The sequence below is a fragment of the Ochotona princeps genome, chromosome 13 (assembly GCF_030435755.1).
Source record: "Ochotona princeps isolate mOchPri1 chromosome 13, mOchPri1.hap1, whole genome shotgun sequence".
Classification (NCBI taxonomy): Eukaryota; Metazoa; Chordata; class Mammalia; order Lagomorpha; family Ochotonidae; genus Ochotona; species Ochotona princeps.
This window is the reverse complement of record NC_080844.1, coordinates 10,656,630-10,682,128: the sequence shown is the minus strand read 5'-3', so window position 1 is coordinate 10,682,128 and position 25,499 is coordinate 10,656,630. Positions and strand designations below refer to the sequence as shown.

Genomic DNA, 25,499 nt, shown 5'->3' with positions numbered 1-25,499 from the left:
CGGAAGAGCAACCAGGGAAAAAACAAAAGAAAGAGCAGGGGAGACGACTTTCCGCTCCTGACCTGCTGAGTCACCTCTGAGTGCAGACACTGAAAGCCGCCGACCGATCCGGAGACCGACCCGCAGACGCAGTGGCCGTGAGGACCAGCGGTGATTGGGACCCGCTGGCATCTGCTCACCCTGGTCACCAGGACCCTGAATCACCGGGACCCGCCGGCATCCGCCCACCCTGGTCGCCAAGCCCCGCCGGGACCTGCCCCAGCCGCAGCCTCCAGGTTCCAGCCGCCTGCACCCGCCGAGAACAGCAACGGACACAGCAGTCGCTGGGAGACACACCTGCGGCGAGAATTCCGACCAGAGGAAGAGGCAGACTGCAAGAACCTGAGGTTTGAGAGAGTTGGGTGGGGACAGTGGTGGGTTGGAGGCTTCGGGAGTTGGCCCCCCAGGGGCATGCACAAAGCCTGATCACAATTGGTGCTCCTCTCCCCGCCCCTCCCCCACCCCCAGACTCCTGCGTCTAGAGACACAGGGCGAGTGCCTTGAAATTGCCAAAACTGTGTCTGGGAGAAAGGCAAAAGGCACATTGGATATTCCCCCGTGCCTTTGCGGTCTGGCACTCAGCTGGGCGGTGCTATACCACAGGAACCCAAGCACGCCATCTGGGCTGGGCAGTCCCGTGCTAGCGCTGGGGCGGTCGGTCCCCTGCAAGCGCTGGGGTGGGCGGGCCTGCACAGGAGGCGCTTCCAGAGAACACCTGGAACACCCCACGCCCTATAGTCCAGTGCTCCGAGCCCTGTGATCCCGCGCACAGGGGGTGCGCACAGAGAGTGCCTTCACTCTCCCACGCCCTGTGGTAGCATACCTGTAGGGGACGAGCTGAGAGTGCGCTTTGAATCCACTGGGCCCTGGAAGTGGCGCCCTGAGGTCCAGTGTTCTGGAGACGCACCAAAAGTGCCTTGAAAATTCCCACACCCTGCTACTCCACGCCTGCAGACTCCGATCTCTAGAGGATAGTGCTTGGAGACCCCTCAGCACACTGGTGCCTAGGTCTCTCAAAAAAGAAACACTAACACAATGGGAAGAAATACCAGAAAAGGTAATGATCCAGATGAGAGTGCCAACACCCTACCAATACAGGATCGAAAGCCAATGTCTATTTCGGAGATGCGAGATGAAGACATAGAAGATCTACCAGACAAGGAATTCAAAAAAATAATGTTAAAATATGTCAGAGACAATGAGAAGAATTGGGAGGACTTCAAGGAATTCAAGAACCACATAGCCTCAGAAATACAACAAATGAAAAGTAAAATCCTTGACTTAGAGCACAAAATTGAGAGCCTAACCAACAGAACAAATACAGCAGAAGAGAGGATCTCTGAAACAGAAGACACACAAAACGAACATACCCAGTTCATGAAACAGCTGGAGACAAGTCTGAACAAAGCCAATAAGACCATACAAGAAATGAAAGACAACCTCAGAAAATCAAATATTAGGATTATTGGCCTTCCTGAAGGAGCGGAAAAAGAGTCAGGAATGCAAATGGTGCTCGACGAAATTATACAGGAAAACTTTCAAAACACTTGGAACATGAACCCAGCCCAAATCCAGGACGGTCAGAGGACTCCCAGCAGATATGACCCAAAGCGATCTTCACCCAGACATATGGTGCTCAAGTTCCACTCCAACGAAGACAAAGAAAGAATCCTAAGACAAGTACGAAGCAGAGAAAAGATCACATACCGGGGAAAACCAATCAGGATCACTGCTGACTTCTCTGAAGAGACTTTACAAGCAAGAAGAGAATGGACAAAGATCTTCCAAATCCTGAATCAGAACAACTGTCAACCAAGAATATTGTACCCAGCAAAGATCTCATTCGTATTTGAGAACGAAATCAAATACTTCCACAGCAAAGAGAAATTAGAAGAATATGCCAGCACAAAACCAGCTCTACAAAATCTCCTTAGAAATGCACTAAATCCAGAAAAAAAGGAGGTGAATCATAAGCAAAGATGGCAAACAGGAAGATCTTCCCACTAAAGTCCACACAAGGAAGGGCAATTACACAGATATCAACACCCACAAAAACAAGTATGGCAGGGCAAAATCACAACCTCTCAATTTTAACTCTTAACACAAATGGCCTGAACTCACCAATCAAAAGGCATAGATTAACAGAATGGATTATCAAACAGCACCCAACTATCTGTTGCCTATAAGAGACACATCTAACCAGAAGAGATTCGAAGAAGCTGAAAGTGAAAGGTTGGAAACAAATATTTCATGCCAATGGACGAGAAAAAAAGGCTGGGGTAGCTGTCTTAATTTCAGATGATGTGGACTTCAATCTGACACACATCAAAAAGGACAGGGAAGGACATTATATATTGGTGAAGGGACTGATCCATCAGGAAGTAATTACCATTGTGAACATATATGCACCAAATTCAAACGCACCTAGCTACGTGAAGCAATTACTCACGGACTTAAGGGGAGACATAGATATGCACACAATAATAGTGGGTGATCTTAACACCCCACTAACAACTATAGACAGATCAACAAAACAAAAACTCAACAAAGAAACAACAGAGCTCATACAAACAATAGAACAACTGGACTTGGTTGACATCTATAGAATTTTTTACCCTAAGGCCACAGATTATACATTTTTTTCAGCAGTGCATGGCACCTTCTCCAGGATCGACCACATGATAGGACACAAAGCAAACCTAAATAACTTCAAAAAGATAGGAATCATACCATGTACCCTCTCAGACCACCACGGAATGAAGCTGGAAATCAGCAATTCAAAATGTCCCAGGAAATACAGAAACTCTTGGAGGCTGAACAATATGCTATTAAACGAACAATGGATCAGAGAAGAAATTAAAGATGAGATCAAAAAATTTATGGAAACCAATGAAAACTCTGACACAACATTCCAAAATTTGTGGGACACTGCCAAAGCAGTGCTACGGGGTAAACTCATCGCAATTGGAGCTCATGTCAAGGCCCAAGAGAGGCGCCAAATACAGGAACTAAACACACACCTCCAGGAATTGGAAAAACAACAGCAGAAGAGCCCCACACACAATAGGAAACAAGAAATCATCAAAACAAGGGAGGAAATCAACCAGATAGAAATAAAAAACCATACACAAAATCAATGAATCAAAAAGCTGGTTTTTTGAGAAGATAAACAAGATAGACACCCCACTGGCCCGACTGACAAGGAAAAAACAAGAGAAGGCAAGAATTACCAGCATCAAAGATGAAAAAGGCAACATAACAACAGACACCGCATCCATTAAGGCCATAATTAGAAATTACTACAAAGCACTGTACTCCAACAAATCAGAAGATCACCAAGAAATGGAAAAGTTCTTAGACTTCTACCACCTGCCAAAACTTAGCCCAGAGGCAAAAAACGACCTGAACAAACCCATAACTGAAGTAGAGATTGAATCAGTGATTAAAGACCTCCCAACAAAGAAAAGCCCAGGCCCAGACGGCTTCACTCCAGAATTCTACAAAACATTCCGAACAGAACTGACCCCAATCCTCTACAAACTCTTCAAAACAATAGAAAAAGAGGCAACCCTTCCAAACTCATTCTATGAAGCCAACATTACCTTAATCCCAAAACCAGACAGAGAACTAACAGAGAAGGAAAACTACAGACCTATCTCTTTGATGAACATTGATGCTAAGATTCTCAACAAAATCCTAGCCAACAGAATTCAAAAACACATCAGACAGATCGTTCATCCAGATCAAGTAGGATTCATCCCTGGAATGCAGGGATGGTTCAACATTCGCAAATCCATAAATGTGATACACCACATCCAAAAACTGAAAAACAAGAATCACATGATAGTATCAATAGATGCAGAAAAAGCTTTCGACAAAATCCAACACCACTTCCTACTAAAAACCCTAACCAAGGTAGGCATAGATGGAAAAATCCACAACATAATTAAAGCCATATATGAAAAACCCAACGCCAGCATCATACTGAATGGAGAAAAACTGGAACCCTTCCCACTGAGATCTGGAACAAGACAGGGATGTCCACTTTCTCCACTACTATTCAACATAGTCCTAGAGGTACTCGCTGAGGCCATAAGACAAGAAAAAGAAATCAGAGGAATCCAAATGGGAAACGAAGAAGTCAAACTCTCACTATACGCAGATGATATGATTCTTTATGTAGAAGAGCCAAGAGACTCAATACAGAGACTGCTAGAACTTGTACGAGAGTTTGGTAGAGTGGCAGGGTACAAAATTAATGAACAAAAATCAACAGCCATAGTGTATGCGAACAGCCCCAAGATGGAAAAAGACTTAACCAGCAAGATACCATTCAAAATAACAGAGAAAAGTATGAAATATCTGGGAATAAATCTAACCAAAAATGTAGGAGACTTATTTGAAGAAAACTACAAACTACTTAAAAAAGAAATTGAACAAGACCTCAAAAGATGGAGTAACATCCCATGCTCCTGGATAGGTAAAATCAATATCACTAAAATGTCTATACTGCCAAAAGCAATATATACATTCAACGCAATCCCAATCAAATTGCCCATAACATTCTTCATGGAACTGGAAACAATGATCCAAAGGTTCATCTGGAAGCACAAAAAACCACGGATAGCTAGAACCATCCTGAAGAACAGAAAGTTAGCAGGGGGAATCACAGTTCCGGACCTCTGGACATACTATAGGGCAGTGGTTATCAAAACAGCGTGGTACTGGCACAAAGATAGAGAGGAAGATCAATGGAGCAGAATAGAAACACCAGAAGGAAACCCACACAGATACAGCCAAATAATCTTTGACAAAAAGACAAAAGACAATCCAGGCAAATGGGAAGGTCTGTTCAATAAATGCTGTTGGGACAACTGGTTGATAGCCTGCAGAAACAAAAAAATAGATCCACATCTCTCACCATACACTAAGATCAGATAACAGATCTAAACCTACATCCAGAAACCTTCAAACTTTTGGAAGAAAATGTTGGAAACACACTGGAACACTTAGGGGTAGGCCCTCACTTCCTAAAAAAGACTCCAAATGCAGTAGAAATCGAGACCAAAATAAACAATTGGGACCTCATCAAACTAAGAAGCTTCTGTACAGCTAGAGAAACAATCAACAAAGTAAAAAGGCAACCCACAGAATGGGAGAAGATCTTCGCACACGACATAGGTGATAGAGGGCTGATCTCCAGAATATACAAAGAGCTACAAAACAACCAAAATGTCAAAACAAACAAGCCACTCAAGAAATGGGCACGGGAAATGGGCAAACACTTCACAAAGGAACAAACCCAAATGGCAAATAAACATATGAAAAAATGCTCAAGTTCCCTGGCAATAAGGGAAATCCAAATTAAAACATCAATGAGGTACCACCTAACACCAGTAAGACTGGCCCACATGAATAAAAGCACCAACAACACTTGTTGGCGAGGTTGCGGGGAAAAGGGAACCCTACTCCACTGCTGGTGGGGCTGCAGGCTGGTACAGCCTCTATGGAAATCAGTATGGAGAATATTCAAACAACTCAAATTTAACATAACGTATGATCCAGCAATAGCACTCCTAGGAATATATCCAGAACACTTGTTTTATGAGAAACCAACATGCACTCCTATGCTCATAGCAGCACAATCAGTAATTGCAAAAACATGGAAGCAACCAAAATGCCCATCAACAGAGGATTGGATAAGAAAGCTATGGTTCATCTACTCCATGGAATACTACTCAGCTATTAAAAAAAACAAAATGCAGTTCTTTGTGGCCAAATGGGCCAAACTGGAAACCATAATGCTAAGGGAAATGAGCCAATCCCAAAAGGTTAAATACCACATGTTTGCCTTAATTTAAGATGATATGATGTTATGTATAACATGTTATGTTTTGAATGTTATATGTTGTGTATAAACTAAGATTGAAGTATAGGTGAGGTGGTCACAGAAGGTGACTGGGAACTCGCATTTACTTTTAACATGTTGGTTACTCATTACTATGTCAATTAATTCCATAATGATGTAAATTTTTGCTGATGGTATGTTGGAGCTTTCAATTGACTGGGATGATGCTCTGCTGGCTCTGTCTTCAGACCAGAGAGGGTATACCTAAGAAGCCGTTGGACTTGACTGGACAATAAGATGCTGGACTCTATGTTTGGTATACGCTTGCAATGGGGGAATCTCAACTGAACTTGAGCTGTGGTTATGCAACAAGGTGGAGGAATCCACCATGGTGGGAGGGTTTGGGGAGGGGTGGGGAGAACCCAAGTATCTATGTAATTGTGTCACATAATACAATGTAATTACTGAAGTTAAATAATAAATATATAAAAAAAATAAATAAATAAATAAAAAATAAAAACCATGAACTGAAAAAAAAAAAAAAAAAAGATTCAATTTCTCTTATAGGATGAATTGGCATTTTTCTGGAGTTTGTGTTCTCAAAAGAATTGGTCCATTAGTTGAATTTTGAGACATAATGGTGCAATTTATAGTGTTTGCCCTTTTAATACCCTCAACATTTCTTTTTATTTCTAATGTTGATCATCTGTGTCTACCTTTCCCCCCATGGGCAGTCTAGTAAGTGGTTTGTCAATTTTACTGATCTTTATAGAAAATCCACTTTTGACTTTACTGATTTTCTCTATTGCTTTCTGGTTGAAATGCCATTGATTTCTTCTCTTGATAGCTTCTGATGTCTTTGGATTTATTTGTCTTTTTCTCATTTCTTAAGGTAAAAGCTTAGATTATAGATTTAAACATGTTCCTCTCTTCTAATACACATATTGAGTGCTATGAATCCAAGTAATTATTGACTTAACTGAATCCCACAAATTTTATATGTATGCTATATTTTTAGAGTTAAAAGTGTTTTCTATACTTCCAAGAGAATTCTTCTTCAATTCATAGGTTATATAGGAGATTGATGCTCAATTTTCTGAACATCTTCCTGTTATTAGCTATTCTTTCCATTTCATCGTGGTCATCAAATATATTTGGTATGATTTCCATCTACTGAAATATTTTATTGTCCAGAATATAGTGTAATTTTCTGGTGAATTTTCCAGGTGCACTTGAGAAGAATGTGTATAATGCTATTCTCAGGTAGAACACCATGAGTTCAAATTTTTGTGCTTTTTGTCATTCATGTCTTCAATGTCTTCTCTGATTCTTTATTCTATCATTGGTTGAAAGAGTTGATGTCTCCAAGTATGGCTGTGGATTGGTCTCTCTTACCTTTCAACTGTTAGTTCATGTGCTGGAACTTATGCTGGAAGCTTGCATAAACCTTTAGACTGCTGGGCCAAGAAAAGATTTAACTTTCATGGCTTTTTTTATATAAAAGATTTATTTATTTTTATTCAAAAAACACTTGCTGGGAGAACGACAGACAGAGAGAAACATTGTCCATCCGATGGCTCACTCCACAAATGGCCACAATGGCCAGAGCTGGGCTGACCTGAAGAAAGGAGCCAGCAGGTTCTTCTGGGTCTCCCATGTGGGTGCAGGGTTCCCAGGTCCTGGGTCATGCTCCTCTGCTTTCCCAGGCTATAAGCCAGGAGCTTGATAGAAAGTAGAGCAGCTGAGATACAAACTGGCACCCAAATAGGATGCTGGCACTTCAAAGAGGAGGATTAGTCCATTGAGCCATAGCACCAGCCCCAGAATTTAACTTTTGATCATGTAACGTCAGTTGTTATTTCTGGTAATTCTCCTTACTCTTCAGTCTACTTAGTCTAAAGTTAATATAGTTACTTCAGTTTTCCCTTGCTAATGTTGATTTTTTTTTTTTTTTTTTTTTTTTTTGGTCTACTCAAAAGGCAGTACGGCATTAAAACACTCAAGTCGAGATGAACCAGACAGAGAGCAAAAGAAAGATTCCCAGCCAAGCAAAAGACAGAGAATGAAAGAGATCCTCCACCTTCTGGTTGACTGCTGTAAGTGACTGCAGCAGCCAGGCCCAGGCCAGGTGGAAGCTAGGATCTCAAACTCCACCTGGTGCTTCACACAGAGAGCAGGGACTCAAGGACATGGAGCCGTCTTCTACTGCCTTTTCAGGCATATTAGCAAGCAGAGCTGGAAAGAGCAGCCAGAACTCAAACCAGCACAACAAAATGAGATGCCAGTGTCCCAGGGAGCAGCTTAATCCGCTGTCCCATAACATTGGTCCTTGCTACATTTTCTTAAGAAGCACTTTTTCCATTTCTGAGTCTCAATTTATCTTAGTAACCTGACCAGGAAGGCTGAAATTCTTCCAACATTTCTCCAACTTCTGCCCTCTATAGATTGAGTGGCACATTCGTGAGCAGCACCTACTGAGAAATACCTACTCGGGCAGGTGCAAAAGTGAACTGCTTTTCCTTCCATTGGAATCAATGTTGCTTTGCCTTGGAGGCTCCCAATTAGGACAGACAGCTTAGTAAAATTCCGCTCTGGCAAGTTCAAGACAGCCTATTTGTGGATCAGATTCAGGACTTAGCACCATCAGTAACCCTGCAGTTCAGAGCCCTTTCTCCTCTCCTGAGCCCCACTTGGACTAGAAGGGAAAGGGCGGGGTCCACTCTCTCTACTCCACCTCTTGCTGAAGGCATCAGCATGCAGATGTTACCGTCAGGAGTGAGAAATCTGCTTCCCAACATCTGTTCCTTCTCCTTCCATGGCTGGCATGGCTTAATTTTGGGAATGGCAAGTAGAGTCAGATACTGTCTCAGGCACATTGCCCATTAAGTGATCAGCTGGTGCCCGTGTGGGCATCTTACCCAGGCACGTTTCTCGCATTACCCTCGCTTCTAAAAGGTACCTTGAGGTATCCAAAGCAGTAAGCACATGCCCGAAGCTGCAATCTATGGTTTCTCCACTCCTCAGAGATTCCAGGAATCCTTAACAAGGCATATTCAAAAAAAAAAAAAAAAGTCAGATATTGATCCTTCCCTACTTGTTACTGCAAATGTAAAAGCAGCAGGTGCCAGTGGGTCCCCATGTTCAGAAAAAACCCCAAACTTTCCCTTGCATGGATATCCCACAGGAGAGACCAGACGTGAAAGCCCCTGCAAACTCTCTTTCAAACTCCCTTTCATTCATACCCCATCTCCCGGCGGAAAACTCACGCAAAGCAAACATTTATTATATCTAACCTATTTTCTTTTGTCATTTGCTCTGATTTTCCCCAGCACTTCCCATTTGGCCAGCAAGTAGAGAATTAAGGAACCAGTTGGCAACCTGTAAAAAAAAAAAAAAACAGTGGTGTATATACAGCATTGTGGTTCATGATTCTTTGTCTTTCATCTCTCTTTTGCTCAAAATCCTTAGGAACCAAGAACTTAGAATCCAACACTTTACACTAAGTTTTACTTAGCTGCTTCCCCATATCCTTCTCTCTCCCAGTATTCTACCTCTACATTAATTGTGTAATTATCTAGTCAATCTCCCTTAATTCAAAACAGAGCTGCCTCCTTCATCCTGGTCAACCAAATTCAATTACTCATTAAACTGTGAATTCCACCACAGCACCGTATCTCTGTCATAAACCTCCACTCTGCCCCTTCATTATCTCAATTCCAGCCTGTATCGCCTTTTAAACCATTGTCATAAATTCTTAATCGGCCTTTCAGGCAAGGAAACGCACCTCTGCTGTCTCAGGAATCTGTTTTCCTGTTGACATGCCCAGGTTTCCCCCTTTCCTCAAAGATATGACACAACAATATTTATTGTTGGGAATGCCATAAAAGACCCACACCTGAGAAAAGAAAATATGCTAGAATTTTTTTTTCTTCCTACATAAAGAGAACAGCTTTCATCAATAGAAATTTTATGTACTCAGGCAATATATTGTAATTCCCTTCTCTTTGCTGACAACAGAAGTACTAGGGGGAAAAAAACGAAAATAAGCAAAAGGAGTTAGAGATCTCATTTGCTAGCTAATCAATTGTATAAAGATCTCAAGGCAAATTAAATTGCTCATGCTCAGTGGGTTCCTGACATTTTCACAACAAGAAGATAAGAATTCTGCGGGCTGCCAAACTTTTATTATCCACAGAGAAAGCCAACCTTTATGTTTGTGAAGGTTTACAAGGTTAGCCGATCATAAATCACAATTAACAATTGCTTAGGAAATAAAGCTTGAATTTTACAAGTTATTCCTCCCCTTATCTAAAATATCACCCTCGAGGGTTTTACCACACTTTCTCCACAGCATTTATCAGTAACTATGTTTTGTCTAAATGCTCTTTTTCACCAAGAGTGGCATTACGCGTTACTCATGTTGTATAAAACCCAACATATTGCTCGGCCAAAAGTAACTCTCCAGTAATTGTTTAAACGGTACTATACCGAGAGAGCTCAAAGACAGAAAAACACTCTCATGTAATTCCCCATCCCCTCCCCAATATGGGCCGGGAAAACAAACCCTTCCTTAATCGTCCTCAAGTCCAGCCTGGCAAGACGTAGAGCCTGTTGCATTAGACCTATCCCAACAGGCACAGATTGAGGCTGCAAAGTGTGCCACGGCAAGGTCACAGGCGATGGACAAAGGCAATCTAGGACAAAACTATGTTCCCTTGAGAAACGGCAACATTAAGCACATCTTTGTTTTTTCACAAAAGAACGCCATAAAAAAATTAAGAAACTAATGGGGCCGCGGGACAATTCTCAACTCTAGTTCAGCCTCTTTCGATTTCGATTACTCTTTGCACCTGCTGCCCATGAAAAGGCTGAAATGAAACGCAAACGGCGGACTCACTGCCCAGAATTAAGATGGCTAAACAGCTTCCCTGTGGACGCCAAAGCGGTCGCTAACTGTGACGTTTCCAACAAGCTCCCTCTTGGTACCACCCCTCGGGCCTGGAAACCACGCCCCCTCTCCTGTCATGCCCGACCCTTCGTCAGAAGCCTGTCCGTGATTGGCTGATCGTACTATTTATCGCCTCTCCGGATGTTGCGTCAGGCAGTGAGACTGCGTAAGTGAGTGCGCCCTCGCAGTAAGGTAGGGGCTGGGTAGCGGGGCGGCAGGGGTGGGCACGTGCGTGTTCCGCCGGCCCGGAAGGGGAGCTACGTGGTGGAGGTGACCGGGAGCTGGGGTGGCGCTCCTCGGGGTTGGGTGACCCTCTTGGGATCCCGCTGCTGACCACGGGTGGCCAGCCGGGGCCGCTGGGCGCTGCAAGCTGCGTCACGGCCGGGCGGGGTCTCTGTCCCCCGAGTGAGCCAGCGCAGGGAGTGCTGTCCACATACAGGGGTCAGGCAGGGCTGCCTGGAGGTGCTGCTGAGTCATGGCGCCCGCCCTGCCAGATAAAGGGGCCCCTGGGTGCTGTGGAGGCCTGCGTTGACATGGGGAGGTTGCGACGATTGGGGGGGGAGCGGTCCCTGCATCCTCAACAGGGGACCTTGTGACGCTTGGCACCAGCGGGGATCCTGCTCTGAGCTCTCGGGTTTCTGTCCCCGAGTCGCTGGACCAAGGGACGACACCCAGGCTGATGATGTCGCCTTGAGGGGAGGAGGCTTGGAATTTTCCTCAAATACAGGTGTCCTCTGATGCGGTGGCAGAGCTGCAGGGACACTCCGATGGGGATTTCAGAGTTGTTAGCTGAGGGGAGATTCTGCTTGTTAACACGTAGTCCAGGTCCCTGCGTTAGCAGCCGGGTTAAAAAGACCCAGGAGTCTGTAAGATGTATCTTGGGCGGTTCTCAAAGCAGATGATTCAAGACCCAACCCTGTGATTACAGCGCTATTTCACTACGGTTCATGACAGATGGGGCACTTGAGAGCCCAAATGAGGGTCGCTGGTCCCTCGTTCACTAACAGCATCATTGGTCCAGCTGGCTTCTGCGTGGCCCGGTTCGCTACAGAGGCCCTTTCAGGTGCCCAGCTAGCTGGTGTTCTGTGTCCTGCAGTTAGAGAATCTAGTTTTGTTTTGTTTTTTAACATGTTTTTTTTTTTTTGGGGGGGGGGAGGTGTTACTAAAGAGATGTCACTGAGAAACACGTTGAAAATTGAATTCACTTGGAAGAAATTAGGGGTCCTCCATGCTATGGCGTATGAAAAAGTTCCTTGGGAATATTTTTATTGCTAACCAACAGCTGTCATATTGTGCTTCTGCTCCTGGCCTTTGTCCTGGTAATACAACTCAGGATGAGTATGAACTCAGTGTAGTGCTCATCTCTTCCGTGTGTGAAAATGTGCCCCATTGAATGCAAGCCACAGCTACCTATGGAAAAGCCGTGGGGATTCCCTCCAATTCACCAAGGTACTGGTATCCATAATATAGCCAGTACTTAGCTTTTCAGAAGCATGACTTCTGTTATCAGTCAAACTGAGATTGACACCAAGTTTTCTGTCTCCCTGCCAAACCGTCTACTATGGGGTGGGTATCTTAGCTTTTAAGTTCCCTCTGTCTACCAGATGATTGGTCCTGCTCATCTCTGGCCCCTGGGTGTCCTTGCCTTGGTTGGTTAACAGGTTTATGTTTTCTGTGTCTAACCGGCATTTCAGATCTGCTTGGTAAACCTGGTGCTGACCCACCATGCTGGCCGCAAGGCTCGTGTGTCTCCGGACACTGCCTTCCAGGGTTGTCCACCCAACTTTCACCAAGGCTTCTCCTGTTGTGAAGAATTCCATCGCAAAGAACCAGTGGCTCCTCACACCCAGCAGGGTAAAGATGTCCTCAGTGTTGCCTGTTGCTGCCTTTGGCTCCATCTCTTTGGGTTCCTGGGGGCTTGGGAGGGCCAGTGTGAAGCTGGCTGGGCTGTATCGAGTTTGGGGGATTAGAAGTTACATGTCACAACAAAGAGGTTGCAGAGCTTCTGGCGAACCTCTGGATGCTGCTCGTTATCTAACAGCTAATATGTTAAGATATTTCAGCTGTGGTTTCGAGAATGATAAAATCTGCCAGGTCAGAAAGAAAGGCGCTTCATCTCCTCCAGCATGCAGATTTAGAGTGAATGAGTTTTGCAGTGTGAGGTTAGTAAAGGGACTGTAGAGAAACTAAAAGGAGATAACTCTCCCTCTTCAGTGAACTCCTATTCACCGTAGGAGATGAGCCACCATAGAGGTGAGAGTGTTCAGGAGAGACCCCTTTTTGTGAACCCATTTCCCAGATAAAAATGTAACTTATAGTAAGGCACTTTACAAGGCTTGTGCACAGTGGAATTAAAAGTTTATTTGGTTGCCAAGCAAAGGTAAAATCCATATACAATTTTTAATACATATTTTCCATGAAATTTTCAAGGAACTCTTTTTTTAAAAAAATGAATAGATTACCATTTTGATGCTTAACTAGGGCTTATAATAACTAGACATAGAAGTGGAGTCTGTAGTTGATGAAACTGGTATTCTGAAACTGAAGCAGGAAGTTATGTTTTCTAAGTATTAGTGGAACGCAGGTGAGGTTTACATTTTATTTGTTTAGGTTGGTTAGCAAGCTTTCTCTAGTGAAATGACCTGTACAGAAAGAGCCTATTTGTAACTCGAGTTTTTTAGTGCAAAGAAATGTCCTGTTTTTTATGACTAACATCCTGTTGTGGTGACTACGTGTCAGGAATATGCCACCAAGACCAGGATTGGAGCCCGACGTGGGAAAACTGGCCAAGAACTCAAAGAGGCTGCTTTACAACCGTCCGCGGAAAAAATATTTAAAAGTAGGTGGCGTTCTTTATAGTTTGTAAGCTGGAGCCCCGTGGGGAGGTTTCAGGAGGTGTGTGGTCACCCTCCAGAGACTGGACAGACGAACTTGTGTGCATTCTCTAGGAGAACATGGCCGTACGGTTATTCATAGAGATGTGGTGAGCCACTGAAGTTGGCTAGTTTGCACTGGCTTCAGCAGTTTCCAGGCAGATGTCTTCCACTGGAAACTTGACTTGTGGGGCAGGTCGTTGGCACAGTGGGACACCTGCAGCCTCTGGGTAGCCTGTATGTAGTGCCCAGGTTTGAGTCCTTCCCGCACGCCCAGTTCCAGCTTGCTGCTGATGTGTACCCAGAGGAACAGAGTGGATAGCTTCAATAGTCAGTCCTTGCTGTCCACGTCCTAGAGCCAAGCTGAGTGATGGGCTGCCGGCTTTGGCCCAGCCCAGTCCTGGCTAGTGTGGGCAATTCAGGAATGAGCTAGCAAATGGGAAATATCTGCCTGTCTGTCTGCCTGGCTTGCTTACTCGCTTTCTCAAGTAAATTTGAAAATGAGGAAAATTTATCTTCTTCATTTTAAGCATTAACATGTTATATTCTAGACAATATGGTTTGTTATGGAAGGTCATTTGACGTTGAAGAGTTCTTGTTAAGAATTTTATTTTTGCTTACATAAGGAGGGAACAGACATGGAGGTCTTACATTCGCTCCTCAAATGACCCCAGTGGCCAGAGCTGAGCCAGTCTGAAGCTGGGAGCCAGGAGCTTCTCACATGATGTCCCTTGTGGATTCAGAGGCCCAAGTATTGGGACCATCTTCCTCTGCTTTGCCAGATCCTAGGCAGAGGGCTGGATTGTAGGTGGAGCAGCCAGGACTACCACCACCCAAATGGGATGCCAGTGCAGGAAGATTAGCCTGTAGGTCACCATACCGACCCTAAAGCTGTAGAATCTTCTCCAAGCACACATTACTTGTGTATGTTGCAGGTGAAGGATGAATCACCAAAACATAGGTTTTAATAAAAAAAAAAGCTTATTGTCCACAAAGGGTCTTCAGTCCTCTGACTTAGGGCCTCAGACAAACAGTATCTGAAGAAGTCAGTTCAGAGTTTCAGCTTTTCAAATTTAGAAACTAGGTTGATAATCTTCCCAAAGCTAACACAAATACCACTAGCCCTTAAAATCTTAGCGTCTTTCAAGCTTGCAGTAAGGAGAGCCTTAATCACTGTCCCTCAGAACATTGCATTCTGAGCAGTAAATCGACCCTAAAGGCCATATCAGATATAGTGACAGCAAAGTAACGCTTTAGGTGGTCAGATTTGCACCTTGGGGAGTAACATGTTTTTTGGGGGGGAGGGGCATCTCCATGGAGATTGACACTAAGGTACAACAATACCCCTCCCTCAGCTGCCCTGTGCATCTTTGGTTCTTTGTTTTTCTTGACCCCGTGCAAAGCTTTCTCTTTGTGGCTGCCCCTTTTCAACATGGTGCAGTATGACAGCTGCTATTTCTTTCATTTTTCTTAAGAACATCATAAGAGCCCCCATCAACCCCTGTGTATCACAGAGGTGTCTCCATATCTGTGGATAAATGGCTGCTCGGGGTAGCTGGAATGGGCCTGAGGGTTTATGTGGTCTAACCGTTTCCCTTTGGAGGATGTTTTATTTGGCTTCAGTGGTGCCCTTCTGCCCCGGTCTGCTGACTGAACGCTATTCGGTCTTCTCATTTATACTCAATGTGGCTGCTGTGGAGAAGTGATCCCCTCACAGATCCCGTGGAGGCCCTGCCGGGCCCTCTGCTGTCCTCGGAACTCCCCAGCACTGACGTGACTTGCTCTTGTGTCATGCAGTTGATCAGATGGGAAGATGGTTTGTTGCCGGAGGGGCTGCTGTGGGGCTCGGAGCCTTGTGCTACTACGGCCTGGGCATGTCTAATGAAATTGGAGCCATCGAGAAGGCTGTGTAAGTAGATGCTTCCCCAGCTGTCCCAACCTCACAGACTCCAGCGTTCTTCCTCCCTCAGTCTCTCTAGGAACATTTCTGTGTCCTGTCGTCATATGTGTGTATACATGAACAGAAATAGAAACTCTTCTTGCTTCGTTGGCATATATTCAAATCTGACCATGCGTTACCAAGTGCAAGTTTACCTTGCAGGTTCCTGGGGAGGAGATGCGACCTGCGACCCAAAAGAAATGGGGGGACAGTGCATTGTTGGGCAGCTGACAAAGTGTGTTTCCAGGGTTACAGTGCTTAGACACTTAGTAAAACAGTAGTTCAAACACAACTCGGACTGAGGTCATGTCTGGGACCAGAGAGCTCAAGGAGGCCAACAAGGCGCCTTGGTCAAAGCACTGTTGAATTAGGGAACAGATAAGGAGTGCTGTCTGCCCATGGTTAACTGTCTAGACAGCACAGATGTTCGCTTATCAAGGAGAGCGCAGGAGCACACCAAGGGCTGACTGGGGCACAAGTGCACTCTGGATGAGAGGCCCTCTGCCACCTCTCCTGGAGCCTCTTCTCAGCAGGATCCCACAGGCCTCCGCCGTCCCAGCTGTCCTGTAGGATGTATTCTGCCAGCCAAGGTACATGAGGAGCTTCGAAACTGTGGGAGATACATACGTTAGCAAAAAACTGCCCACAAATTTAAACATCTTTTTTTGCACCAAAATTTCGTAGTATAGCTCTGTTTTTCCACAAAGTTTTTAAAGAACCCTCTTAGACGTTTAAGCAAGGGAGAAAAAGCATTGCTTTTTACATGTGTGAAGTATTTATATGTAGCATGTCATTTTGTCGTAGAAACTCCAGAGCTTACACATTTCCCTGGTATTCTCTGAGGATTACCTAGCTGGCACGCGACGCCACAGCACTAAGGCCTGTCATTGTATAAGGTCACTGTGTTTGTGTTTCTTCCAGAATTTGGCCTCAGTATGTGAAGGACAGAATCCACTCCACCTACATGTACCTGGCAGGGAGTATCAGTCTCACGGCTCTGTCTGCCATGGCGGTCGTCAGGACTCCTGTCCTCATGAACTTCATGACCAAGGGCTCCTGGGTGGTAAGTCAGTGTGTTAGCGTTCCCATCTGAAAAAAAAATCGAAGGAGTTAAAGCTATCCAATAAGATTCTGTGTACACAGTGTCTGTGTTGAAATTGCAGCTGACACACAGAAGAAAACGTATGTGCAGGTATGTCAGCTGTTACTCATTGTTGAATACCTGCTTAATAGAACCGGTGGGTTAGAAATCAAGATTAACATCCTTGTTATTTCCACAGCGGGTATCAAATAACATCTACTCTGTAGCTTAAGTTTAGAGAAATTGAAATAGAGACAAAGACACAGTTGGAAATGGTTATTTAATTGCCAAGGTGAGAGGACCTAAGCAATTGGAGGCCATTGAGGAGAATGGAACAGCAACAACACAGTCTGTACCAGGACCTGAGTACTGAGAGCTGCGGTCGGTGTAGGAAAACAGGAAGCAGATGTAGAGCCCTGAGGAGACCCTGAGGGAGAGCAGGGGCTGTGAGACTTGGGGAGGAAGGAGCGACAGTGACAGTAGCACTGATGTACTGATTCCCCTGGGGAGCCCACAGCGGCTGTGCTGCCATCTGGTTGCACTCCCAGGAAGAATCACTTGCAGTGGCATAGACATTTGGATACCTTGCAGTCTTATTTTAGAACTAAAAAAAAAAAAAAATTATTTATTTGGAAAGTAAAGAGAGAGCAGGAGAGTTCTTCCATCTGCTGGTTCATGCTCTAAAATGGCTTCAGGGACCAGGGCTGAGGCGGGCTGAAGCCAGGAGCCTGGAAGTCCCTCTAGGTCTCCATGTGGGTACAGAGGCCCAAGTGCTTGGATCGTCCTCTGCTGTTCTCCTAGGTACATTAGCGGGAGATGAATTGGAAGTGGAGCAGCTGGGACTTGAACCAGCACCCAGATGGGATACTGGCACCCGAGGCAGAGGATTAGCCACAGCGCCAACCTCAGACACCAGCAATTTTAAAGAAAATACCTTTTATACTATGCCAAAGCATTTGTTCTAGTTAAAAATAATAAAGTCGGGATTTTTTGAAGGGTGCAACCTCTGGGGTTGGAGCCCAACTATGTTATTTAAAACCTTATTTTTATACCTTTATTTGAAAGGCAAACGGATAGGGAGAAACATGTATCCGTCAGTTCATTCCCCAAGCGGCCACAGCAGCTGGGGCTGTGCCATGCTGAAGTCAGGAGCCAAGAACACCACGCTGGCTTCCCACAGAGGGACCCAGTCCCTTGGGCCATCATCTGCCAGTTCCCAAGCACATTAGCAGAAAGCTGGATTGCAAGCAAGGTAGCTGGGACCTGAAACCACATTCCAGTATGTGTCGGAGGCTTCTCAAGCAGCTGCTTAATGTACACCACAACTCCCACCACATCCTGGGATTCTTGCCGGGATTTCGTTTCACCTTGGTGCAACAAGAATAACCTTGCTAAAAGATGACGGTCCAGGTTAAACAACTCGCATTTGTCCCAGTAGGGGGCACTCTTACTTAGTTAGCCAAAGCTAAAATAAACCCATCTCCCTTAATATGCCAGGAGAGATCAGCATTTGGTTTGTTGTACTTCATCTTCTTCAGATTGGTTTATTGGAAGTGACTAATTTTTCTTGAAACTTGCGGGTTTCTGGTTTTATATGAGGTTGGTGTCTCCTTGCTACGTGTCTTTCAGACCATTGGTGCCAGCTTTGCAGCCATGATTGGAACTGGAATGCTGGTACAGTCCATATCGTATGAGCAGAGCCCAGGACCAAAGCATCTTGCATGGATGCTGCATTCTGGTATGTTCTGGTTGAAATCGTTGCCCTCAGCACTACTGTTTTTGGGTAGCTCTTCACAGGTGTGAGTTGTAAACAATTTCAGTAAGCCTCGTGTTTAGAAGATGCAGTTTTCTGCAGATAATACTGGTCACGCCCTTGCCCAACCTCTGCCCTGACAAGTTGTCCATTTCACAGACTGTGGACACCCTCGGTATTGGACCTGTCTCCTCTAACAGTCTACACGTGCATACAGATTTGTGTCCAGTACCACACAAATCTCAGGTCACCTGACAGTTGGTTTTGTATCTTTAGAAAAATACATTTGCAGGAGTTTTTGTTACCATCAGAAAACCACTAACATCACATGTAGAAATTTTTATCTAATATACTTCCTACCGTAAAAAGTATGTTTAAATTACTAACATGAGTTCCAGTGTATCGTGTTACTTGATCTGGAAGTGTTACTCTTGCGAAGTGACAAACTGGTGTTGTGAATGTGCTACGTACCTAATTCCTCTGCCCTGTTCCTGAGATGACATGTTACGGAATAGATAACTTCCGCTTACCTGGGATTTTTTTTAAATTAAGGAGTTCCATTTTGTTCATTGTGGTTGCTTTTTACTAATTATTGTGGAGGTATTTATAAATATCTGGCAGTTACAATAAACTTTAATACTCCATGATAGCATTCCCTCTTATACAAAATGTCAACCATGTCCATGCTGGCTTTTCCTCCATTTTAAGCTCCCATCATTGTTGTGTTGTCCTCTTTAGGCAGCTGTTTGAGTTACTTAGACCTCTTTATCTAATCCTTCCTTGTCTACATGTCACGAAAACACGATGGGCTCCCGTCCAAGTGGCGCGTGCCACCAGGGTGACCGAGTGCTGACTGTAGGGGAGTGCACCTGTGCGCTGTGACAGCTTCCTAGCTTGTGCTGGTAGAGCTTTACAGGTGGTAGTGTCTGGGAGGGGAGGGTCTGTAATCCTGTTGCTGGTCATTGGCCTCATCCACTAACGTGGTACTTCAGTTTCCCCTTGGTTGGTATTTATTTACCAAGTGCTTGCGCTTTACCTAGGTGTGATGGGTGCAGTGGTGGCTCCCCTGGCAATGCTCGGGGGGCCTCTCCTCGTCAGAGCCGCGTGGTACACCGCTGGCATTGTGGGCGGCCTCTCTACCGTGGCCATGTGCGCACCCAGTGAGAAGTTCCTGAACATGGGCGCCCCGCTGGGAGTGGGCCTGGGTCTCGTCTTTGCGTCCTCTCTGGGTAAGCCGCTGTGCTCATACGTGAAGTGCTCAGGCATCCTGCTTCACTGAATTCTTCTTAAACGTTAAATGTTAGCAGTACCATTGGCCATTATTACTGGTTTTTACCAATCACATCTGAAATGCCTGCGTCGGGTTAGAACAGCATGAATACTGCTCTGCTGCAGGAACCGTGCATATGAAGGAAATGTGGGGCAGTGACCCAGTGAAGGAGTGAGTTTGCCAGGCTTTGAGCAATGTAAATCCAGTCCCTCAGCTGGCCTCCTGCTTGCACAGCTTGCCAAGGGTTGGTTTTTTGGGGAGATGGGGAGGGGGAGGATTGTTTAGTTGTTTTCTTTGGTTTTTGTAAATAACATATTATAAATCAAAGCATAGGACATTTTTTTAAGACAAAAATAAGCACTTTTTGTCCCCATTTTGATTTCAGGGTCTATGTTTCTGCCACCCACCTCTGTGGCTGGTGCCACCCTGTACTCGGTGGCCGTGTATGGTGGATTAGTTCTGTTCAGCATGTTCCTTCTGTTTGATACCCAAAAAGTGATCAAACGTGCGGAAGTAACACCAATGTATGGAGCTCACAAATACGATCCCATCAATTCGTAAGTGGTCACCTGTCTGGTTAACCTTGTTCCATATGGACGTTTGTGTGAGTGTGGCCTCTGTTAAGGGCCGTGCTGGTCTCCGAGGCCTGCTGTGTAGCCAGGTGTCAAACGGGTGGCTTCAGACAGCAATAGTGGATTCCTTCCTTCTGGAGACCCAGGGTTTGAAACCCCATGTTGGCAGACTCGGGGGGAGAATCTGTTCTGTGGTCTCCAGGTTTCCTGCTGTGCCAGCCACCCTTGGGGTTCCTTGGCTTGCAGCTGGGACACTTCCATCTCCATCGTTTCCACTTGCCAGTCTGCCCGTGTATCTGTCTCTTAACATCACCAGTCCTTGCGGATTAATGGTCCACTGTGAACCAGTGCAACCTCATCCTACTTGCATCACATCTGCAAAGACCTCGTGTTTCCAGCCCAGGTCACCCTCACAGCTGCCAGGGCTTAGGACTCGGCGAGTCCCTGTGTTTTCCCTTTGACTCGATGGGCTATACCCAGAAACCTGATTGTGCTGATGGGGCAAGTAGTTTTTAGATTCCGATTTGGTTAATTCAAAAAGGACAATCCCTTTCTGTTCATTAGCTTTATGCCTTAACTAAGTGTTCTCGGTTAACTTTTTTGATAGGGTATTGTTAATCTTTAAAAAAAGTGTGTTTTAGTCATGCTTACTGGAAAGTGGACATAAGTTTCTTAGAACTTTTTAATAGAAAAGTCTATTTTATACTTTTAGAAATTGAAAACTCTTCCATTTTGTTGGTAATCAGCTTACTGAGATTGTTTCGTAATATGCCTTCTATCTTTTCCTGGATTCTACCTAAATAGAATTATATCATTTAGCCAAAGTAGGTTATTTTATTTAAAAGATATTTTTGAGTTCATAGTGTCTATCACTTTTTTTTTTAATGATAATTTGGTTTTTATCTTAAAATAAAACACTATAGTGACTTTTCTTAATGTGGCTGGGACAGTTTTCTTTTAGAAGGTGAAATGGTGTTTGTTATAATGCCAGCCTTCGGTCTGACAAGTTTTTATAAAGGTGTGTGTTTGATTTTGTCTGTCACCTGGATTGTTGTCTTTTGGGGGGTTTTGATTTGTTTTGTAAAGTGCTATGCTAATGAGTGTCAGAATATATTTTAAAAATTGCCATTTATCGTTTAAAAGATTGGTTTGGCAGAAGTAAAGCTTGATTTTCTAGTCCAGGATTTTGATTGCCAGTTACACATCTTACTTTTACTGAATTTCCACTTCAAATAGCTAGCACAAATAAGCTGTATTCTTTTTTTTTCTCTTCTATAGTAGCCAGTAGTTAGTCATAATTACTAGATTTGTGATTCACACTGTGGCACACTTGTCTTTCCAGGATGCTGGGGATCTACATGGACACACTGAATATATTTATGCGAGTGGCAACGATGCTAGCAACTGGAGGCAACAGGAAGAAATGAAGCGGCCCTGCTCTGGCTTCTGCACAGCACCTGCCGTCTCACTTGTTCGGCAGGGGCTGCTGTTCACTAGATCGTTTGTCCAAGCAGCTTGCTCTGAAGTTCAGAAGATACGTGTCCACCTATGTAAATGTTCCAGTCATGTCACGCTTCCCATCATTTCGTTGTAGAGAATAAATTCAGTGTTCCCTTCCAGATAAGCGCACACATTTCCAATTCTCATGTTTGAATAATTTTTTTAAATGTAGAAAGTAAGGTCTCTGTTAAAAGAAGTTAAATATCATACCTGTTTTTTAATTACTAGCTTAAGTGAAAATCACTCTTGGGACATTTCCCTGCATGGGTTTAATAATGCAAAGGCGTCATGAACGGCAGCAGTGACACAGAGGCGTGTGACTGGACCCAGAAAGAAGTCTGTTGGTGCTTGTGTGCCTGACGACAAGCCAGGGAGAGACGGCCCAGGATTTGAAAAGCGGCACAAGGTGGCTGCCTCTGGGACCCTGGCTGAGGCAGCGACAGGGGTGACAGGGGCGCTGGGTTCTCCTGGGGGCTGACTGCCCGGTCAGGACGCACTGGGACACCCTGGAATGTGCCCCCTGTGGAGACTTCCTGCCGGAACTAGGTCAGCAGGAGCTTTGTTTCAGAATCTCCTAGAACAGAATATCCTCAAAGCTTTTCTCAGAAGCACTCAGACCAGGAGATGGGCTGCTCTTTGTAAGCACGCAGATGGCATGTTGAGAATCGCTGAGGTGTTCGGTTTCTGCTTTGGTGTCTATGGCAGCATCGTCGCTGCATATAAGCTTGCTGCGTGTGTCTCTTCAAACTCTGAAGCTTTGATCAGAGAAGTCTATTTTGGCTTACACATGAGATAAAAGCAGTTTTTCTCCTAAAACTGTTTCTTGCATTCCCTCTCAGAATAAGCACTAAAAAGTAAAACAAAAACTAATTCATCTTTATGGAGCATGTTTGGAAAAAAAAAAAAACTTAGTTGCCCCAGACAGATCCTTCTGCATATGTCACTTGAGCTTTCTTGGGATTTGTATGCTTTTTGATAAAAGAGGAGAAAAAGTGATTTTTGAGGAGTCCTTAGTAAATAGAGATGTCTTCATGATTATTGAAATGATTGCTATTTTCGAGAAATGTTCAGGAAATAACTATTTTAGCCATCTCAAAGTACATAGAATATTTATTTCTGAAATAATAAAGCGCCAACAAGAATATAATTGGTGTGATTTTGTTCTTTTCCAAGTGAATTTTGTGTATACTGTTCAACTAGCTTGGTCTGTGCTGCCAGCGTACAGTGTGAGGTGAGAAGGCGGCAGTCCTTGTCGGGGAGCAAGACGCCCCCTGTTGGAATCCAGCTCTTCTGCTCAGTATGTGACCTTGAGCAACTGACTTGGCCTTTCTGCTCAGTTTCTTCCTCTGTGGAGTTTCACTTTGACGACTTTCTATTGCACTTCTGACTTCACTAAGACAATAAAGACTAAGATGTAAAAGTCAGTTGATGAGAGGGACCCGGCACACTAGCCTTGCCTTGCATATACCAGGATCTTAGTTGCTCTGCTTCCCATCCAGCTCCCTGCTTGTGGCCTGGGAAGGCAGTAGAGGATGGCCCAAAGCCTTGGGACCCTGTACCCGCGTGGGAGACCTGGAAGAGGTTCCTGGCTTTGGGTCAGCTTGACTCTGGCTGTTGCGGCCCCTTGGGGAGTGAATCAGCGGATGGAAGATAGTTCTGTCGACTTCTCTGTAAAGTCTGAGTTTCAAACAAAAGCAATTTCTAAATGTCGAGAGGTAGATATTTGGCACAACCATTGAGACACAGCTTGGATGCCTGTGTTTGAGAAGCAGCTATGCTGAATAGTCAGGACCCTGCTGCCAGCATGGGAACAGTTGACTTGCTGCCTCCTGGCCATCACAGGACTGAAGCAGCAGGTGGAAGATACCCCGAGTGTCAGCCCTTAAATCTCAGAGTAGAAAATGTGGTGATAGTTTATTTGAAAAGCACAATTAGGAGATCCATTGGCTGGGTCACTCCTCAAATAGCCACAGTGAGTCAAACTTAAAGCCAGGAACTAGGAGTTTCTTCCAGGTCTCCCACATGGATGGATGCAGGGGCCCAAAGGCTTGAGCTTTCCCAGGCTGTAAGCCTGATCGCAAGTACAGCCCATGGGGGCTTGAACTAGAGTCTAGAGGTGCCGATGCTGCAGGTGAAAGATTAACCTACACTACACTAGGATGCCTGCCCCCAATTAACTATAATTCTAACACAACAAAAAGCTAGTAATGGTAGTTTCTTGGCTCCTGTTAACATACTGTGATTTTTTTTTCTACACATTCTTGAGGAAGAGTAAAGACCTGTTAACTGAAATTCTTTAGGCTAAGAAAGCCATTCTGTTTTTCCCAGAATGCCATCCAATAAAAAGGATAATGTGGATTAAAGATAGTCACATAAAGTCATAGATCCATTGATGGAGCTTAGAAAGGTGTGTAACAGAAAATAGAAATACTTACAGGGTGTGGCAGGCGCCCCACTAGCTAGAGACCAAAGTGTAGTAGCCCCGTGTGTGTGACTGTGATGGATGTGCGTGAGTGCTGTGCCAGTGAGCCCAGCCGCCAGGAAGGGCACCTGAGTGATGAGAAAGTACAAACAAGCTGGCTCCAGCTCGTTGATGTAAGCTGTCAGAGTGGATACACATTTCCACAATGCAGGGGTTCCCCCAACAATAAGAACAAAGCTAGGAACGTGCATTTTGGGTTCACTGCTGCCTGGTCACCAAGCATAGGAGACTCGGGGTTTGTCCTGTGCGGGATTCATAAAGGAGTTAGCACAGGATGAAGAGCTAAAGACACGTCGGTCCAAAAGAGCATCTGGTGTGCAGTGGACGACCAGAGAAGGGACCTAGCTCAGAGGGGAGAGGTGTTCCTTGCTGGCTTTGGAGCAGGAAGGGCTGGAGACAGCAGCCTGTACAGCAGGGGCAGAATCCAGCTCCCTAACAATGGTGCGCACCCTCATGTGCGTCACGCTTGGAAGGATCAGCATACCTGCCGGGTTCTCCATAGTCTTGAAATCGGGAGAAAAAGCAGCAGTGACTCAAAGCAATTATAAAGTCATTCTGAAACTAGGAAAAGGCTTGGCCAGAGTAATTGTCCTCACAAATGCAGAAGGGTTGGTGCTCCAGTGGGAAGGGGCGTGTCTGGCCCAGCCCGTGGGCGGCATTGTGGGAAGTACTTGAGGTGCTGTGCAGAGAATCCAACCTCTGCCCACTGGTCCCTGGGCAAAATGTGGCTTGAGCAGCTACACACTGTCCTCCAAGATACTCAAATGATGTCACTCTGGATGCAAGATGGCCACCTGCCTCACTGAAAGTAGAATCGTTTTGGAAGAAGCTGGGGGAGATTAGAACAAAGTCGGCCGTGGTTACAATTTTGAGGGAAAATGAGCAGGTGGCAGGAAAAATGGCATGTGGAATGTCTTTTTCAGTGTATTTGAATCATCTCCAAGTAATTTCTTGAAAAGGGAAAAACTGAAACACTTGCCAGGAAGCCTTTACAATATCTAGAAATTAATGGGAAGACCTAGGGGGAAAACACACACCATCTCCCTGGTCTGTGGGACTGGGTCCACGGCCCTCCGAGTCCCCCTGGCCTGACAGGGTCAGCGGTGGGAATCAAGACTCCCCAGCTGGGGCGGACATTTATCCCAGAACGGCACAGCTCCCTGCCTCTCCTGGTCGGGGTGAGAAGAAGGAAGC

At 45.0% G+C, this 25,499-nt stretch overlaps 1 protein-coding gene and 1 long non-coding RNA gene across 3 annotated transcripts in view; one reads left to right on the top strand and one right to left on the bottom strand.

Annotated features, from left to right (window-relative positions):
• The window catches only part of LOC105941728 (uncharacterized), a 118,603-nt gene extending 109,332 nt beyond the window's left edge, over nt 1-9,271 (bottom strand). For both annotated transcript variants that reach the window (XR_009246493.1, XR_009246492.1), the window contains exons 1-2: nt 9,181-9,271; nt 8,806-8,925 (exon numbers count right to left, since the gene is read on the bottom strand). This is a non-coding gene — a long non-coding RNA (uncharacterized LOC105941728). The remainder of the gene's footprint in view (nt 1-8,805; nt 8,926-9,180) is intronic.
• A 3,220-nt stretch (nt 9,272-12,491) lies between these two features.
• On the top strand, nt 12,492-22,030 carry GHITM (growth hormone inducible transmembrane protein). The gene is made up of 8 exons (XM_012926500.2): nt 12,492-12,689; nt 13,575-13,674; nt 15,506-15,617; nt 16,569-16,710; nt 18,358-18,466; nt 19,522-19,710; nt 20,137-20,308; nt 21,666-22,030. The coding sequence occupies exons 1-8, from the start codon at nt 12,561-12,563 to the stop codon at nt 21,748-21,750; spliced, it is 1,038 nt and encodes a 345-aa protein (XP_012781954.2). The 5' UTR covers nt 12,492-12,560; the 3' UTR covers nt 21,751-22,030.
• Nucleotides 22,031-25,499: the final 3,469 nt, after the last annotated feature.

Excerpts from the sequence above, each read along its gene's own strand:
- GHITM (XM_012926500.2), top strand. The coding sequence starts at position 12,561 with ATGCTGGCCGCAAGGCTCGTGTGTCTCCGGACACTGCCTTCCAGGGTT. Across the intron at positions 16,711-18,357 it reads TGACCAAGGGCTCCTGGGTG|ACCATTGGTGCCAGCTTTGC; the intron begins GTAAGTCAGTGT and ends CGTGTCTTTCAG. Across the intron at positions 20,309-21,665 it reads AAATACGATCCCATCAATTC|GATGCTGGGGATCTACATGG; the intron begins GTAAGTGGTCAC and ends TTGTCTTTCCAG.